Source organism: Columba livia, chromosome 16 (assembly GCF_036013475.1).
Source record: "Columba livia isolate bColLiv1 breed racing homer chromosome 16, bColLiv1.pat.W.v2, whole genome shotgun sequence".
In the NCBI taxonomy this organism is placed as follows: Eukaryota; Metazoa; Chordata; class Aves; order Columbiformes; family Columbidae; genus Columba; species Columba livia.
In genome coordinates, this window is record NC_088617.1 from 10,659,809 (window position 1) to 10,677,841 (window position 18,033).

Sequence of the window (18,033 nt, forward strand, 5' to 3'; positions counted from 1 at the left end):
CTTGGCCTAAATAATACATTGCAAGAGCTGATCTCACTGTGCAGATCATTTTGCTGGCTTTGTAAAGCTAATCAGTTTACATGTTGCCATTAGGTCAGGAAAGCTCCATTTACCTTAAATAATTAATCAAGATCAATTAAACATGGGGTAATTGTGAAGAACAGCAGAAGGCAGAATGACCCTCATTTCTTCCACTTCTTTTTCCTGCTTAGACAACCCATAGCAATAGCACAGCTCACAGAGCTGGGGCAGTGGGAGAGTAACTTACATTTATGTTTCGCGATGACAGCTTTATCCCAAAGGTTTGACCTAATTACTATGTCTTGTCTCGACTTCTGTCTGGGAGTTATTGTTGCTGTCATAGTGGCAAACACAGCTAATGAAAACATCCAGTGGTTCCATTAAAATACTAGTGTGGTGAGTTGGCTCTGTTGTGCAAGTGCAATTGAATGCTTCTGTAGTTCTGATTTTGACTTTTTTTTTTTTTTGTGACTGTCTTATCAAAGAGATCATCAAAACAAATATTTATTAGAACTACTGGAGGATATTTTTCCAAAGAAGAGACTTCTTGAAAATAATTCTATAATGTACTTGGCAATCTTTAAGATGCCGATAGAAACTACAGCAGACTGTATTTCTGGCAAAGGCAGCCCAGAAAGTAGCGTAAAGCATCTCCCACAACAGGGAATGCCTCTTATGTAGGAGAACCCTGCAGAGCTGGGAAAGCTTTGGCCATTTTAGCTGATCTTGGAGATGCTTGGTGGTAAGTTGCAGTCTTTTACATGGACTATTTCTTGGGATCTTCATTGCATAAATAAGTTGGTTCAACACAGTAGCAGCCAATAGAGAAACTAGCAGAAAAGAGCCTGGTATCTCCCAGCACCAGCTTTAGACAAGCCCTTTGGAGGTGGGGGCAGGACAGACGATGCAGGATGTTCCTGGAAGGAGCCTGTTTCCTTCACTCCCATTCAGTTACAAAACTTGTTTTCCATTTCTAAGAATCATCAGTGCAAAAGGACCATAAAGAGTTTTAAGAGGACTTTCTTTGGCTCGCTTGTGAGGAAGCTCTTTGCAGTGAACTGGCAAACGCCAGCTGCTCGCTGCCCGACCTCCTCGCGGAGCAGGGGAGGGATGAGGTGAGGTGGCTCTGTTTGCAGTCCTCTAACTGCTGTAGGAATCACTGCAGTGTGATAATCTTGCTGGCCTTAACTCCTAGAAAGAACAGCGAGTTCCTGAGCCGTGGCAGACTTTGAGGGTAACAGACTTGCAAGATGCTGTGATGTGCTCTTTTGTCAAAACGGGAAACTCTTACCCCAAATAAATGAAGGCAAATAGTTTCTTGCTCAGAGAGGTGAACATACTAGGTATGAATTACTGCTCTGAAATGATCTCTTCTGCTACCCTTCACTCTTATGGAGTCTGTTTGTTGTCTGTTTGTGATAGTTTTGCTTATTTTTTGTCCCGAGACATGGTAATTTTACATGGGTACATCTACAGATAGTACATTAAAAAAACATTCTGCACAGTGTGATAACTTGCTGATCTTTTTGCTTCTGATAGGGAAATTGAAGAGGTTTTGTTTGGCTGTAAATGCTAGAGATCGGTATGTTAATGAAGTAGTCAATGAACTTTGGGTTGGATGTTGCAATGTCCTGCGAGCTGTTGTACTTATCTGGATTACTTTTCAGAGGACCCATGTCCTGTCTGCGCCACAGGGAGGTTCATAGAGCAGTCCATAAATCCTCAGTAATGCACACAATGGATTTCGTTTTAATTTATCATCGACTCCAAGTCACAGTACACTGCTCACTAGTTGTTGATCTGGCTGAGGTGCCTGCTGTACCGACATGCCCTGTGTGCAGTGTACACTGAATATCTCTCCAGGCAAATGTGGTTCCCCTTCAGTCCAAACCCCCCTTCCTGGCAGCAAAGCACAATGGTCTAATATGCCCAAGGCTGGGAAATATTTACCCTAGAAGTCCTTGTAGCATAACGTGTGGCTGGTATTGTGTATTCTTGTGTTGTATACACTGTGCGACAGCAATGATCAGGCACCTAATTTCAGTAGTGTTAATATGGAGAGGTATTGGGTTCTGCACACAGGCAGGCTGCAAACCTCCTGTTAACAACATCATCTCCAGCCACCAAAATCATTGACCTACTTTATTCAGAGGGATTGTATTCCTTCTCTTAAATGCTTTTGAGGTTTAGCGATAAGGGAATGCTTAGCACTGCAAACAGAATTTGTGGGAGGAAAACTGGCAGCTGTGGGAGCCTTGGGCGCCTGCAAGGAGTTAACTTGCACCACTGGTTGCATGACAGCCCCCAGCTGTCTGAGCCTTCCCCTCCAGCATTTCTCTCTATTATTTCATCAAAACAACAGGCATGGTTTTAATTTTCCATGACTTGCTTATGAAATATGATCCTTGTTGTAATAAAGAAATGATTTGGTTTGTAATGGATACATGAGAAATCAATTTCCTATTTTTAAATTAGGTGGGATTAACAATGAAGCAAACAATAAGCAGAGCAGTGGGGAAAGAAGGATAGGAGAGAGACCCAGAATCCCCCAGACAGGGTTGACTGCACTTGGATGTGTTAAGCTGCATTTGTTAATGGCTTCACTGAGGCAGTCACAGCTGTAGTGTTCCTTCCAATGTATATTCATTTTCTGCCGGAAAATCATGATGTTGGGAAGATTGCTAAAGATTCATGGCTTTCCTTCTGCTTAGCAGTGACATTTAAGGTGCAACGTGGTTTCTGTTCGAATTCGTGGTTCAAAAAAAACCCGGCAACATCATAAATGTCTTGGGAACAGACGCCCTCCCTGGCCTTCCCATGGGGTTTACAGCAGGGACAGCATCCAGCAAACACCTTCACCTGGACCCGGGAGCTTGGGACCTGCTCTCCAGCAACTGGAGCAGAAGCAGCTTCCAGCTTCTACTTTCTAAGGGTGTAACTATATGGGAAAGAGCTGCTTGTTTGGAGAGAGTGCAGCAGTGTGACACAGCCTGCGGTGGGTTTCTAGCTGTCATAGCCAGAAACTGCCTGGTCCTGGAGTATCTGGTTCCTCTCTTTTACCTCCCCCATAGAGCATGCAGTGTGCTGCCTGGGGACCCCCAGGCCAGACAGTTGTCGCCAGCCTCACAGTCCTGCAAGAGACTAATCGGTGCAGTCACCTCCCCGGCAGCTCTATGTGCTGTATCCCTGAAAAAAAGGAGGAAAAAAAGTGAGGGGGAGGCCATTTCCCAGTCCCTGCTGTAGTAAATATTCCCAGCACCCAGTGAACGTGTGCTCATGTCCCACATAGTCTGCCTGCTCTGGCAGAGCTGTCCGTCCAGTGAGGGCAGCTAGAGGGGTCTGAGAGGCACGTTATCAGCCCTGCATGCTTTTTTCCCCTTAACTCCCCTGGGAAATTCACCTCCTGCATGCACAAAACGGGCACAGTGCTCCCCTGGCAGGTTTTGGGGACCCGGTGCAGACTTTGTGCTGCAGAGGCACCGATTTTGCCCCAGGACACAGATCCTTGAAGCCGCAGGCGTCTCTGGAGACAGATCGCCCTTTAGACCTTGGACTGCAGATGCTTGATAGAGTTTCCTCCCCCAAGCCACAGCGAGCATTGCCAGCATGTTTTTGTGTCGTTAACAGATGTGCTGTTACTCTTTTTTTCTACGCATGCACAGAGCGCTCTTTCTGCTCTTCAGGGAGCTCAGGGATCACAGTGTCCTCAGAGCCATCTGACTTGGAGGGTTTCGGAGATGGGGGACTGTCCGTTCATGGTGCTGGGGGTAACAAGCCCATCCGAGTCTGTCCGCGTCAGCAAACCATTGAGTTGCAGTCCGGACTTGCTAGAGCTGCTCGCCTGGTGCCAGCATCTCCTCCTGGCCCAGCTCCACACTTGTGCTAAGTGGCTTTGGAGCTGCCCCAGGGGTCTGTCACGGGTTGGAATTAGAGTCGCATTTGGCTGGCTGGTCTGTCTTTCCTTCCTGGATGCTATTGCTTTTTTTAGCTTATCTCAGTTCTGCATGGGTTTGTGAGTTCCTGCTGAAGTCTCTAACAAGATTTGTATGGTGGCTTCTTTTTCCTCCAAGCAATCATAATTTGGCCAGAAATAAATGTCTGCAAAAAAATCTTTTTAAAGTGTCTCCTTCATGTAGGTTTCAGCAGCCTTCTTGAGAGACAAGCCATAAAAACTGATGGGACTCTTGGAAATCATTGGTGGGACTTCTAGGACTGGGCAGAAGTCCAAACAATTTCTTGTAATCTTCTCCACATAGATCTGTTATTGCTGGGGCAGGTACCAGATGCATTATCACTACTAATCTCCTTCAAGGGTGGAGGGGTGCAGGCGTGCTGATAACTATGATGAAATAGAGCCAGATTTCTGTCTTTATTCTATAAAGCCTAACTCCACAAAATCTGAAGCCTGCCTCTAGTTAATCACGTCAGAAGGATATTGTTTTTGTACTCTAAGACCACCACTCAACCCACAGTTCTCAAACAGCCTCCCACTCCCTCTCTCAAGTGCTGTCCTAGTTAAATTTATAGGTTTGTGTCTTTTGTTTGTTTTGGTTTTTCCCTGCTGGCCACCTCTGGAGCTTCAAGTCACTGTTGGTGGTATCCCAAACTGAAAGGCAAAACCACACCAAATGTACAAAACCAAACCTCAGCAGAGAACACACAGATTCTTCTTGTCACTGCTGAAGTCACCAGGAGCTCTGCCATCCAGCTCTGCTGTCACTGCCATGTGGCTCTTTATAAACCTGTTATTTAGCATTAAGGCAATCCAGTGATGGAGGTGGAGTAAGAGTTCAGGCACCCTTACCTTAGCTTGGTCGTACTTGAACAAGCTATAGGAAAAGGAACGTGAGAGTCAAATTTCTCAGCGAGAGTCCATGCAATTTGCTGTCACCTCCAAAAGGCTCACTTGGGTCTCACTGCCCTTCTGGCTTCTGCCAGCAGAAATAATTCCTGGGAGAGTTGTACCGCTGCAGGCTCAGCCCTGCCTAAGTCATGCAAAGTCACACCACTTTTGCAGCATTGATGCTGTTCGCCCTGTGGGCTGGAATTTATCTCCATGCCACTTGCAAAGTGAGGCTTTGTTGGCTTCTGAGCCAGCTGAACTGGCATCGTCTTGTAGCATTTAGGTTTCACTCTCTTTCCAGGCTTGATTAAATTTAAAGCTGCTATTCATAGCTGCTCTCAGGATCTGGAGCTCCAGAACACCATGGGAAGTTTCTCAGCTGTTCAGGAAGACACAGATAAATATAGTGATGGTTTCTGGTGGGTAAAATGAGGTTTTGTTGTGCTCTTCACATTCATAGCTGAGATGGCATTCATACCCACATGCTGTTGCTGTGCCAGCCTCCACCATGGTGACAGGGCCTTCCTGGGATTTCACTGACGAGATGGAGAGGAGGAGGAAGCGTTCAGACTATTAGTTTAACTAGTGTAAAGCCTCCAAAACTCCACAAAGCAGGGGTAAGATCTATTAACTGTGAGCCTAGAAGCTAGTTTTTGTGGAGGATAAGCTTAGGTTGTTCTGGAGAACAGCTGTTTATCAGGAGTGAATTTCTGGGAAGGACCATTCCTTGGCCATCTCAACCTGGGAAATGGTGTTGTGGTGCTTTACAAGAAAAAGAACAGAAACTAGTAGCTTTGTTTATAAACAAAAAAGCGCAATAACAAAAACCCAGCAGTTTTTTAAAGGGGTGGTTTTTAGTTGAATAAAAGGCCTTGAAGCTGCATTAAAACTTTGATATATTCCTTTGGGAGGATTAAAACAGATGTTTTCTCTTTTTCAATGGCCAGTATCTGACGTTTCTAAAGAAGACACAAAGAATGTTTCTGGGATGGTGTTAGAAGAAATTCTGCTAGCAGCTTATCGGCTTGAACAAAAGCTGAAGTCAAATAATCTCAGAATACGCATCTGGTCACACTTATGCTGGAGAAAAACCATGGGAAGGCCAATGGAGCCAAGTGTAAAGAGCAGCAAAATGAATGCCGGGGTGATCGATGTCCCTGATGGTAATGAAGGTGGCATAAAGCCCTTCATGCTGGATAGGGACAGCTCAGGGGTCTTCTGCATGGCCTCTGAGAGCAAAGACACCATAATGATGTTTGTGTTTACAACAACTAGATACAGCCTGAATTTTGCATATTAATATAAGTGGATTTCTGCAACTTGTTCACAAAATCCTTCTCTGTTACACTTTTGCAGCCAAAAGTTATATCTGTGATGGCTGCAGAATGCAGTAAAGGCATACGAGAGCAATTTTTTTCTTCTTTTCACCTAGCTGCTTCACATGCAGATTGGCAGATGTGGTAGGGGGTGTTTTGCAATCTTGGTGACTGGGGTTTGCCAGCATCCATTTGATAAATGTGCCCTTCTGTATTGCTGAGGTTAAACCACTGCCAGAAATGTCCTCCATGATTGACAGTAATGATTACTAATTTGGAATTTAGAGCGCTCTGCTTCGCCATTCATAAGCAGCATTTCAGTAGTCTTCCAGCCAGGTACATCTCTAGTTACGGTAATTGTCTTTCAGTTAGGGAGCTAATCGACTATACTGCAGAGAATATGGAATAAATCATGTTACTATGGTAGCCAAGGTTTTTGGAAAACAGTATTTCCCAGAGCATAAATGCCATTTCTCTGAATTTTACTTCTTTTCCTGCAAATAGCACTTTAATCAGAGAATTGTGAGATTTGAAGTTTCACTTTTTTCCAATAAGAGTTCTGCAGCAAGCTGGATGTTGCTTTTCAATTTCATTTATTTATTTGGTTTAACCTTCATCATGTTGACAGAATACAGGTCTGTGGGTATCTTAAACTAATTACTACCAAGACTGACATCGGAGAAAGGGATTTGAAGGAACAAGACAAAACACAGTCAAAATTTGACCTTGAAACATTAGAAATGAGTCCAAAGTGTATGGCATCAGGCTGTGAGACTTCTCAACCTGTGCAAAGATTGGACCAAGGTCTGGATCTGAGCTCTGCGGATTTATCTGTGCTAACAGGAGTACTTGGCACTGAAGCCAGACTTTTTGCCTGAGTACATAAAGGTCATTTAGAGGGACTGCACTAATTTTAAGGGAGTCAAGCACGTTGTCCCTTGGACATGATACCTCCATCACTGAGGTGTCTTGTTCAGTGAATCATGGCATAAACTACATACCAGAGACCGTATCCTCAATGGCGCTAATGGTTAAACTGTGATTTTGATTTTCTCTCTTCTTTTCAGCCACCGGTACATCCACAAGTGTTTTAACAAAGTATTTTGTTTCTCGCTTCCCAGAATACCAAGTGCATTTCATAACACAGCTGTTGCAAATGTTATGGCTCTGTACACTTCATGTGTTAGTCTTTCCTGCGCTTCCCTTCTCTGAATCATATTTAATGGGCCAAGTTTTATATTTCTCTACTAATTTGTTGAAATTTATTGCATTTGTTGCCTTCTTCTCTTTCTTTTGAAAATCAGGGGAAGTTCCAAATGTCAATTTAAAAGCATTTTGTTCTATTTCATTTTGTTTTTATGGAACATAGTATTTGTTGGAAGGAGAGAAGTTGAGATCATAATCTGGCAAGACTGACTAAGTTTCTAAATTTTAAACCATCGCCTTCTCTCTTTTTAAACATTTTCTCTGCCAATACTAAACATTTTGATCATTCAAAATGTAAATTGTACTCCCCATAGATGCTGATGGTTTGCAGATATATTTACATATAAAGGAGCTGTTGAATGACTCATGCAAAAAGTTATTTTCTTGTTCTCAGGCTTAACAGTGCAGCAGGTTTTTTTCCCCCATTTTCTGTAGTTTCTGGAATGATTTGCATGCCTGTCAGTCTCTGAGCAGCGTTTGAAAAGGTGCATGTGGTTAAAATGTGTAGAGGGAGAGAACCACAAATAGTTTGAATACTTTTGCCAGAAGTGCTTGTGATAGCCACTTCCCATGAGTTGTGTTATGTTATATGGAAAGAATAGCCAGAAGAGAACCCTGAGGGCAACAGCGGTCGAGGGGAGGAAAGTCTGCCAACCTCTTGGGTTGAGGAGGAGAAAGCCAAGGTTTAGTCAGAATACAAAATCCAGTGTTTTAGGCTGGGGTATGATGTTCTTAAGGCAGTTAGCACCTTGTTACACCAACCTTGCTAGCCGGGTATGTGCTATAAGATCCCAGTTATGTTGCCCCACAGTGATGATTGCTATCTTCTCATTGAGTAGATCTTCATGGAACAGATATCATTCAGTTCTCCCATGTCCATCTGCCGGCTGGACTCGGGCCTTCGGTGCAGCTTCCTCTGGCATGAAGTATGAGTTGTTTGTTCTGTAATATTCAGAATATTGAGCCTGGTTGTGCTTGAGAAGGGAGAACAGTGCACTGGAGAAGCTCAGAAAGCTCTGGAAAGCCCTGAGCTTCTGTACATCTCCTGGGCAGCGTTTCAAAACGTGCTTGGAATGTGTTTGCACTGCTCAGGACTGGGATCCTCTCATGAGGCCCATAAGAAACTCTGAGACTCTAACTGGCCATAACTCTGATAGTAGCATGACAGATTTTCTTAGATCTTGTTCTTTCTTAGACTTGTCCAAATACCAGTTCCAATACTGCCATATCTGTTTGGGAATGGCCCAAGCTTTTCATCATCTATATATAGAACTACTTTATAACCAACTTTGCTATACAAGTGACAGTAATCCTTGAATCTGAGGAGTGCATATACTCGTCTCTCTTGGCTCACTTCCTCTGACCTACTGTCTTCCACCTTGATTTTTCTTTTAATTTGGAGCCCACTCCAATAGTACACAGGCTAAGGATGAGACTGCATCCATGCAGATGTGTGTTTTAACCAGCAAGCAGGTTAGATCTCGACAGAGGCTGCACTGTTTCATCACAGCTTTCTGTTGTCTGCTTTTCATGTGATCTGTATTGACTTGTGCTGTGTTATTCGCTTCAGAATTAATAATATTTGTGTTAAGTCAGAAGGTAGTTAGAGGCTTTTCAGGCTATGTGACCTCTCCTAGCAAACTCTGAAGGGCGTCTGTTGACCAGCCCTGGTACTGTTTGTTTAGCAAGGAAGCAGGGTCTATAAAAAGGTTTATTACATAATGTAAGTTATATTCTTTTTTCCAGGCAAGTATTTGCAATATATTTGGGGAGATCAAGCATGTGAAGTGGAAAAGCAGAATATCTGCCAGAAATGTGGGAAAAGACACCTTTAATTTGGAGAACATGGGATAGTTTTGGTACCTTGGACCTACAAGGAAGCCAACACAGGCTCCTACTCCTATTATCATTGAACTCTAAGGCTTTAGGCATCTCAACAAATCCAGAAAACTCTTCACTTAAACAAGCTCTACTAGTTATTCTTGCAGGAGCCAAGGTACTGTGGAACAGAGACGAATCCTATGACTTTTGCAAATGAGCAAAGTCCTAATATGGGTCTTTCCTAGAGAGCAGTTTATTTTATAAATGCTTGAAGTAACTAACAATGCCCAGTTATGGAATGCATGTCACTAGCTGGATGACTGCTTGCAGCTCGTATCATAATTTCTGGATCACTCCTTTGACTTGAAGAAAAGTTGCAAAGATACTATGTGGCTTAAACTAGTTGGCTCAGGAGTTAGTAGATCAATGCTAATCAACATCTAACTTCCACATGGGAATTTGTGGTATTGACAGGAGGCCAAATTTATACGCATGTAGTTTATAAACAGTGAGAATACTGGAAATGAGATCATGTTTTGTATAAACGTTTATTTCAATAGTTTAAAGAACAAGCCATTCAAAACATCTGAAAATTACAGGAATATGAGGCATATATAATAGCAATATCTTAAATACGCATTAGTAATACAAAGTCATCTTTCACTGTGATAAAATTACAACTCCATTTTTCTGAAAAGTATTTAAGCTGTGAAATACATTTAAGTAACACATATATACAGCATCTCTTTTCTTTCTTCTGTCCTGTAGTCTGAGACTCTGGCAGTTTGCATGATAGAAACGATGTGCTATATCTGAAGGCTGGATTAGTTTGGATTTTACAGGCAGAAATAGGTGAGTCATTTACACCCATCATGGCTATATGTGCATGTAAGTGACAGATCAGGGTTTAGAAGACCATATGCACATACATTCCCACAGCTGCTCACCTATTCACAGCAACTGATGTAGTCATAAAGCATTAGGTCTGGAGTTAAGTCTAGAATGCCCCTATCTGCATTCTAACTAAACTAAGACCTGTGTTTCATTATAACTCCCTGCCCATCAGTGTGCTGTTATGCTTCCAGTGGGGATTTGGTAAAATGTGTTTGTTCTGTCTTAGTATGTGTAGCTTGATAAATAATTGGTGTTTTGATCAGCTACAACTGTTTTATCCTCATCTCTAAGTCAAGCATTTCTCTTTCTATTTCATAGGGAAGGTCAGCATTAACTTGCACTTCAAAGTATTTTTTTATTTCATCTACCTCCTTTTCCCAGAACTCTTTGGAGATATCAAACAGTTCGGTCAAGTTGACATCTTCCAAACCCTTCAGGTTCAAGGCAGTGTCAGCAGGGATGTAACCGATGGCAGTTGGCTTTGCAGAGGCTTTCCCTTCAATTCTGTTGAACATCCACTCCAGCACACGGGAATTCTCTCCGTAGCCAGGCCACAGGAATTTCCCTTCGTTGTCTTTCCGGAACCAGTTAACATGAAAGATCTTTGGTAGTTTTGCAGCTGGGCGTTGTGCCATGCTGAGCCAGTGGGCTAAATATTTGCCAAAGTTGTAGCCAAAGAAAGGTCTCATGGCAAATGGATCGTGCATAATGACTTTGCCTGTTGACAACACAAATGCAGGATTTAAGTTAATAAACAGCATATTTATTCTAAAGCATAAAGATTCAGATCTTCCCAGGACATAGTATCTATTGTCCCTTAACCACCATTCTGCATCTGAACGAAAGAGCTTCACGAAACAATACAAGCATTAACTTTGATGTACAAAACCAGTACAATTTATATTAATTTTGTTAATCACTGGAAATGAAATTTCTTAAATCTCAGGTCAAGCAGCCTAAATAAAGATCCTCAAGAGCTGAATTTCACCATCCATGTATTTAAGCGCAGATCTAGCATAAGAGAAAATTGATTATTTATCCCAGACTGTAACAAGAACCGCATATCAAGTCTTCTGGCAACCCTGTGCCTGCACCCTGTTCTGTATGCTTGTCACCTAGGGGATTATTTTGCTTAATTTGACTTTTACAGAGAATTTGGCTTTTAATTCCAGTACAAATATTTTATATTGTGAAAATGCACAAGTTACAACATTAGCTGGCAAGACTGAAATGTGAAAGAGCCAGGGGGAGGACAGAGCAGGCAGTCCAGAGAGGATTGCTTTTAATACAGGTAGGCAGATTAAAGTTTGATTTACCTTTGTGCTCAGCAGCTGCTGTTGCTTCAGATCTCATAGCTGCTCCTATAAATACTCCATGTTGCCAGTTAAAGGCCTCATATACGAGAGGCACACCTGTAAAGAATAAAATCTCTTCATTAATTAGAGGTCCAGAAATGTTTTTATAACAGGTTTTGCTACCTGAGATACTGCCATACGCATGTGACTGTATAATGTATTCTAATTTTTCCTGGTTTTTAAATCAATTCATTTCCTGCTATCTTGCAGCAAAGAAGCTTATATGAATGTTTTCAAAACTGGCTACTGATTACTGAACACATTGATGTTTAGTTGCTCAGTGGGAGATATCTGGGTCCTCAGAATCCCCAGCAGATTTTACTGGAAATGGAATCTGGTCCTACAGTCACAGCATTGGACTCAGACCTAGCATTACTTCTATTTCTTTTCCAATGTTAGGTCACCTTTAACAGATCAATTTATTTTATATACTTCCCTGTGAACTGTCAACAACTGGTTTATTTCTCCAACCATTTCCTATCTGAACTAGTTAGACTGCAAGTAATCTGAGACAAGTATAGCAATTTGCTGTGTGTCTGTGTATCACCCAGGTTAGTGGGTCCTGATCTCTCTCCAGCCCTTGGTTATTATCATCTGTTTTGTGTTAATGTCTAACAACTCCGACATCGAAATATTAGTGGCTCTGTGTGTGTCAAAGGTTAACACAGAGAAGTCGGAGTAATGTGGTTATTTCCTTGCTTTTGCAGCTGTGAAAGCAAAACCCACGTACAAGCCCAGTTGCGTTTCAACCCTTCTGTGGTCAGTACTTCCACTGCTCCATCTCTTACCAGTAGGTCTGCGGCCTCCAAATATGATCCCTTCGATAGGGACCCCCTCGGGGGATTCCCAGGCAGGGTCCATGATGGGGCACTGGCTGGCGGGAGTGCAGAACCGTGAGTTGGGGTGAGCGCAAGGTTCCCCTGTACAGAGTACAACGAAAAAGGTCAAAATGGCAGAATTAACTTGAATTCAGCAGAGAAAACCAAGAGACTGTGGAGTGGGCCAGGTTACCGTGATTTGGGGTCCAGTCCTTGTTCTTCCATGAAGTCAGTGTTACTCCTGGTGGTAACGGCTCATCAATGCCTTCCCAATAGACACCTCCGTCACTGGTTTGTGCTACATTGGTGAAGATGGTGTTCCTGGATATGGTTTTAATAGCATTGGGGTTTGTTTTGACTGAGGTTCCAGGGGCGACACCAAAAAAGCCATTTTCTGGATTGATTGCCCTTAAGTTGCCTGGAAGTTAAATGACAAAATGTAAGTAAATCAAACCGTTCTAATTCTGTTCAGAATTATGTTGCATGTCTTGCTGAACCTAAAAGCAACAAGTACTGGACTGTGAAACAATCCATTTTCAGTTCTGTACCTTTTTCATCAAATTTCATCCAGGCAATATCATCACCCACACACTCAATTTTCCATCCTGGCAGGCTTGGGTTCATCATGGCCAAGTTAGTTTTTCCACATGCACTAGGAAACGCTGCAGCAAAATACTTCTTTTTGCCTTCTGGATTGGTAATGCCCAGGATCTATTGAAAAATTGATGCAACTGTTAAACATGGTCTTTTTTCTTGCACTTTTCATTTTGAAGATTGTCTCCCAGCAGGTGGTAACGATAGAATATTTAATTACGCAAATTTGTTCCTACAGAAGCAGCACCACATAATATAGTTGACAAATAACTCAAACTGTACTTTATTAATCAAAGTCTACTCTTCTTGCCCTTAAAATATTTGTAAGGAGTTTTTATATTTTTTTAAAATGTCAGGCATGTATATAATTCAAACATTTATCTTTACTTTGTTGATTAAAGATAGACAGACTGTACACAACTATGTTTCTCAGCTGAGACAGAAGAAAACCGAGCAGGGTTCTTTTGGCTGAATGAGTGGAGTGAAAGCCCTTCATGTATTGATACTTCTGCACTTCTTGGAGTCCATAGATATTTCTTCTGAGACTGTTCTCCTATGCACTTTGAAATTATTTTTTTCAGTGGTATTTTATGGTAGTAGAATGTCTAAATTACAGTAGAGAGTCAAGACAGGAAGGGCACAAAGCAGGACTCATTTAAAAAATCTAACATTTTCAGTTTTTTGAGTGCATAGACCTCTTTATAACGTGAAATACAAATTTCAAAACTTGCATTAATCTTTTGCTACAGACTTCTAGGGGCAGTGTGGATGCCCAGTGATGATGCTTAGCCTCTGCTCAAGTACATGGGTCTTCCTACAAGTAGCCACTGTCAGAAGTTCCAAATATTTTCTTGATTCCTGATTTTACAGGTACTATTTTAAAATGTTTGGTACTTAACCTTGCAAGCAGTTTCCTAATTCTCATAAGCCTGACATGCGATAAATTCATATCTAATGTTACAGGACTATCCATATGAGACTAATTTAATTGATAGAAAGATATGATGTATTTATGTAGAGCTAATTTAGTGTTTAATGGCTGTTCAAACACACATGATTTAATAGCTCTTACCAGCATGTGCTCAGCTAGCCAGCCCTCCTCTTTGGCAATTCTGCTGGCAATTCTGAGAGCAAAGCATTTTTTCCCCAGTAAGGAGTTTCCTCCGTAACCGCTGCCAAATGAAATGATCTCTCTGCGATCCGGGAGATGGGCAATCAGCGTTAACTCCGGGTTGCACGGCCAGTTGTTGATTAATGGCTCTGCAGAACAGAATGTTGTACTCATAAATGCAGCAATTTCCATGCTGGATCACGCTGTTGTTTCATCAGCATCAAGTCTCTGACAGTAACCCATACCAGATGCTTCAAAGGAAACCCCCTGGTAAGTACTGGGGATAATAATCTCCTTTCCATGAAACTCTCATTGAGCTTTGATTCCTTTAACTGAGTTTTGAACCCAGTGCTGTTAAACAAACCACACTGGTCTTCTGTGGTAGGTGTGCCACACGCAGCCAGCTCAAACGTGCCCCAGGGAATTCCCTGGGTGACAGTTTTTAAGTATCTCTTACCTTTTAGCGGTAGAGGACATCCGACTGAGTGAAGGCATTTTACGAACTCCCCATTGCTCAGGGCTTTCAAAGCAGCTGTTCCCATCCGTGTCATGATCCGCATGCTGGCCACTACGTACGGTGAATCCGTCAGCTCGATCCCAATCTTGGACAAAGGAGACCCAATGGGGCCCATGCTGAAGGGGATGACATACATTGTACGTCCTGGAAAAGAGGGGGTAGCAAGACGTGGCGAAGACCGAAACAAGGAACTTTTGCAATAATCTTTATTAATGTTGAGGTTGTTTCTCACTCCTTTAAAAGCTGTTTGTCTTGTAGGTGTTTCTGTTGGCGATTAAAGATCTGTATTTTTCTGTTTGTCTAATTGAGAACTTTTTGTCTAGTGAGAACTTTTATCTTAAATGCTGAATGCAGCTGTTCAGACAAATTGTCCAGCCAGTAGTAAAGGTGGGTGGAGACCAAGTTCTCTGTTGGTGTAAATCCCTGAACCTGACATTATTGCTGGGGACGGCAGCCCTCCCCTCTCACCTCACCTCCCATCTGCTGCTTAGTTGCTGTGCGACTCCTTGAAAAAATTCATTCAGATTTTCCTACATGACTTCTCCCCTCTTTATGAAAAGAAGAATGCTGGAAAGAAGAATCCTTGCACTTAAACCTTCAGCTAGTATTTTTTGCAGTAATTATGAGTAGTAGTGCCCCTGTAATTCTAGAAGTTCAATGGCAACCATCCTTTTCTTGCCTACCTTGCATGCAGCCCGGGAACCTGGTATTGAAGGCTTTCTCAAAATCTTCTTCGGACATCCAGCGACCCAACTGGCTAGTTCCAGTTTTAGGGATCGGAGTGGTATCTCTCTGTTCCTGAGTAACGATGACGGTTTTGCTTTCAACTCTTGCCACGTCTCTTGGATCAGTGAGAGCCAACCAGCTGCATTTCACCAAAAATTGGGAAATTAAACTTTAATTATCAATACAACACTTATTTTACCCTTCCATGGGGCTGGTTTAGCACAAAAAAGTAGATCTCAAGCAAGTCCTTAAAGTGTTGGTATAAGTGCCTGCGGGATCAAAACCTGGCTGAGTGGATTGGCATAGTCCTTTAATTAGAGGCATTGCAAAAGAAATACTGAGTATAAGCCTGATCACAAAAAGTGAAGGAGTTTACTAAAGGGAATTCTTTTTCCTCTTTAAAGAATTTTTGCCATCTATTTACAATAGAGAGGATTCTTTTACATCTTCACCTCTGTGCATCGAAATTTTCCACGAGTATAAAAATGTTCTAGTTGAGCTGTCATAACCATCATCACTACAGCTAAGCATATAATTAACAATGAATAATTTATCTGGTGAATCTTGCCCTTTTCTCTCCCAAATAGTCTGCAAACAGATTGCCAAATTCCTGCACTTAGTTATTCAAAAGTCTTTGCAGATTTCTTCCACCAAGATCTCTCGGTCAGCACGTAATTCCTGAGTATGTACTTGTTGTTAATATTCTCCTTTCATGTTGGGTTAGTTGGGAGAGATGATGAAATATTTGAAAAAAGTATTTGCTGAATACATTACAGTCAAAGCTCATCGGCATGATATGAATAATGCCTGAACTGAATAATATTTGAACACCCACAGAGCTATTTGAATGCCACAAAAAAGTATTTGATGAATAAACTAATTGACTGAAATACTAGAATTCTTCAGAACAAGTATTTGCTAAATAATATTTAGCCATTGCTAATGATTAGTTACATAAGTCTCATGACATTATTTCAGTTCCCTGGTGTAACTAATCAACAGAGACAATGTACAGTTGATAGTCCAACTGAATAATATGCTTTATGTTAATTTTTAGAGGAAAAAGTTTGCTTTTTCTGAGTATTTCACCTATATAAGATACAGTGCCAAAATGTTCATGGAAAGCAAATAATGAAGGGTTATAAGCAGTTTTAAAAGTAAACAGGATAGAAAATGCATATTGCAATTCTGAGTTCGTACTTGACTTCCTTCAGGCTACTCACCAGTTCTCATACTTGCTCAGCTTCTTGATCATGCCTTGTTCTACCATGACGTCCAGAAGTCTTTTGTTTTCTTCTTCCGAGCCATCGCAGATGTGAATGCTCTCAGGCTGGCAGAGCTTGGCATTACTTTGAATGAAATCTCTCACTGCTGGAGGCAGGCTCTGCAAATTACCCTGGACAACCCTGGGCATGATGTTCACCTCGGCTTTCAACTGGGGGGGCATTGCTGGCCCTGTAGTGGATCCTGTTGCTGGCTTTGAAATACTGATCACAATCTAAAATCAAATATATTGGGTGTGTTAGCATACTGCGACATTCTAAACAGTGTCGGCAAGACTTCCTAACAAAGTATAATGCAAAGGTAGAATTTATAATAGATTTGATCATGTACTTGTGCTTTAAAATCAATATAGGAACTTGGGTCACTGGTAATTTCAAGCTGGAAAAAAATAGAGGCTATTCTACTTACTGTTTTTATCAGGTTGAGTTGTATGCCAGAGTTGAACCTGTGCCACTTGCTTTGGAGTATTCTTGCAGTCATTGTTGTCCAAGGGCGCATCCTCCTTCCTTAAATATTCTTTGTGGTAGTGTCCATCCCACTAGGTGAGGTGGAGGAGGCTTGTCCTTTACGTCACCACTGGCTGTTTCTTGGGACAGTGCCACTGACATTGTCACCATGAAGAGTTGTCAACAAAGCAGCCCTAACAAGGTAATCATTTAACAGGTTTGATTAATGAGTGCTGAAAGAAGAGATTCTTATCCTCTGGGTTTGCTGTTTCGAGGCAGTTACAAAATTTAGCAGTTTAACCAAACTTTGATCCAATTTGGCTTTGAAACCAAAAGCATCGTAACTTCTCTGCATGTGGGAAAGGTTGAGTACAACGAGTATCTGGAACTGGGAACGGGGGGGTCGTCCAGGCCAACCACAGTTGGCACATTCGGTAGGCAAATGCTCACTAGTTGGCTGTCCAATGGGGGCTCGTCCAAGGTGTGTTTACTCACCTTGGGAACATTGCCTGATCCGGGGATAAAGTTCAACAGTGAGCACTGACAGGCCTGAATAACCAGTCTATACGCCTGCCTGGAAGCCTTATTTTTGTCCAGGTGATATAAATCTAGATGTTGGGTTTCCTTCAGCACTGGAAAGCTTTTGCTTATGGCTTGCTTTATGCTCTTCAAAACTGAAGAATTATTTTCTATTGCTACGAGCTCAGAAGAGGCAGATCAGTAACTGTGTTAATAATTAACCCTGTCTTTAAACACTGTTCTATTTTACCCGGAGTCCTATGGGAGTCATAAAATATTAAACGGTTTTTAAATAGGCACTCAAAGGCTCAAAAATGCTCAGGAATGTGGCTGCACACTTGGTCCCATGTGTGAAGTGCACTGCATGCATATGTACATATACAAACATGTAACCATCTGTACATATCTGTATCTGTTGTAGCAGTATATGATACCAACAGCCGCTACTACTTTTATAATTCTGAGGATGACAGGGTGACCTTGGACATTTTGAGGTCTTGCCTCTGTGCCTGTCAGCTCTTTTCCTCCCCCTACTCCATTTTACACCATCCTGCCCATAAAG

General features: G+C 42.0%; 1 protein-coding gene across 1 annotated transcript; it reads right to left on the reverse strand.

Annotated features, from left to right (window-relative positions):
* Positions 1-9,736: 9,736 nt before the first annotated feature.
* On the reverse strand, positions 9,737-17,072 carry PCK1 (phosphoenolpyruvate carboxykinase 1). Its single transcript, XM_005499615.4, has 10 exons — positions 16,915-17,072; positions 16,446-16,720; positions 15,180-15,361; positions 14,437-14,640; positions 13,941-14,128; positions 12,823-12,985; positions 12,468-12,692; positions 12,245-12,376; positions 11,418-11,513; positions 9,737-10,819 (listed from the first exon to the last, which is right to left on the reverse strand). Exons 1-10 carry the CDS (start codon positions 17,002-17,004, stop codon positions 10,365-10,367), a joined length of 2,010 nt encoding a protein of 669 aa, XP_005499672.2. The 5' UTR covers positions 17,005-17,072; the 3' UTR covers positions 9,737-10,364.
* Positions 17,073-18,033: the final 961 nt, after the last annotated feature.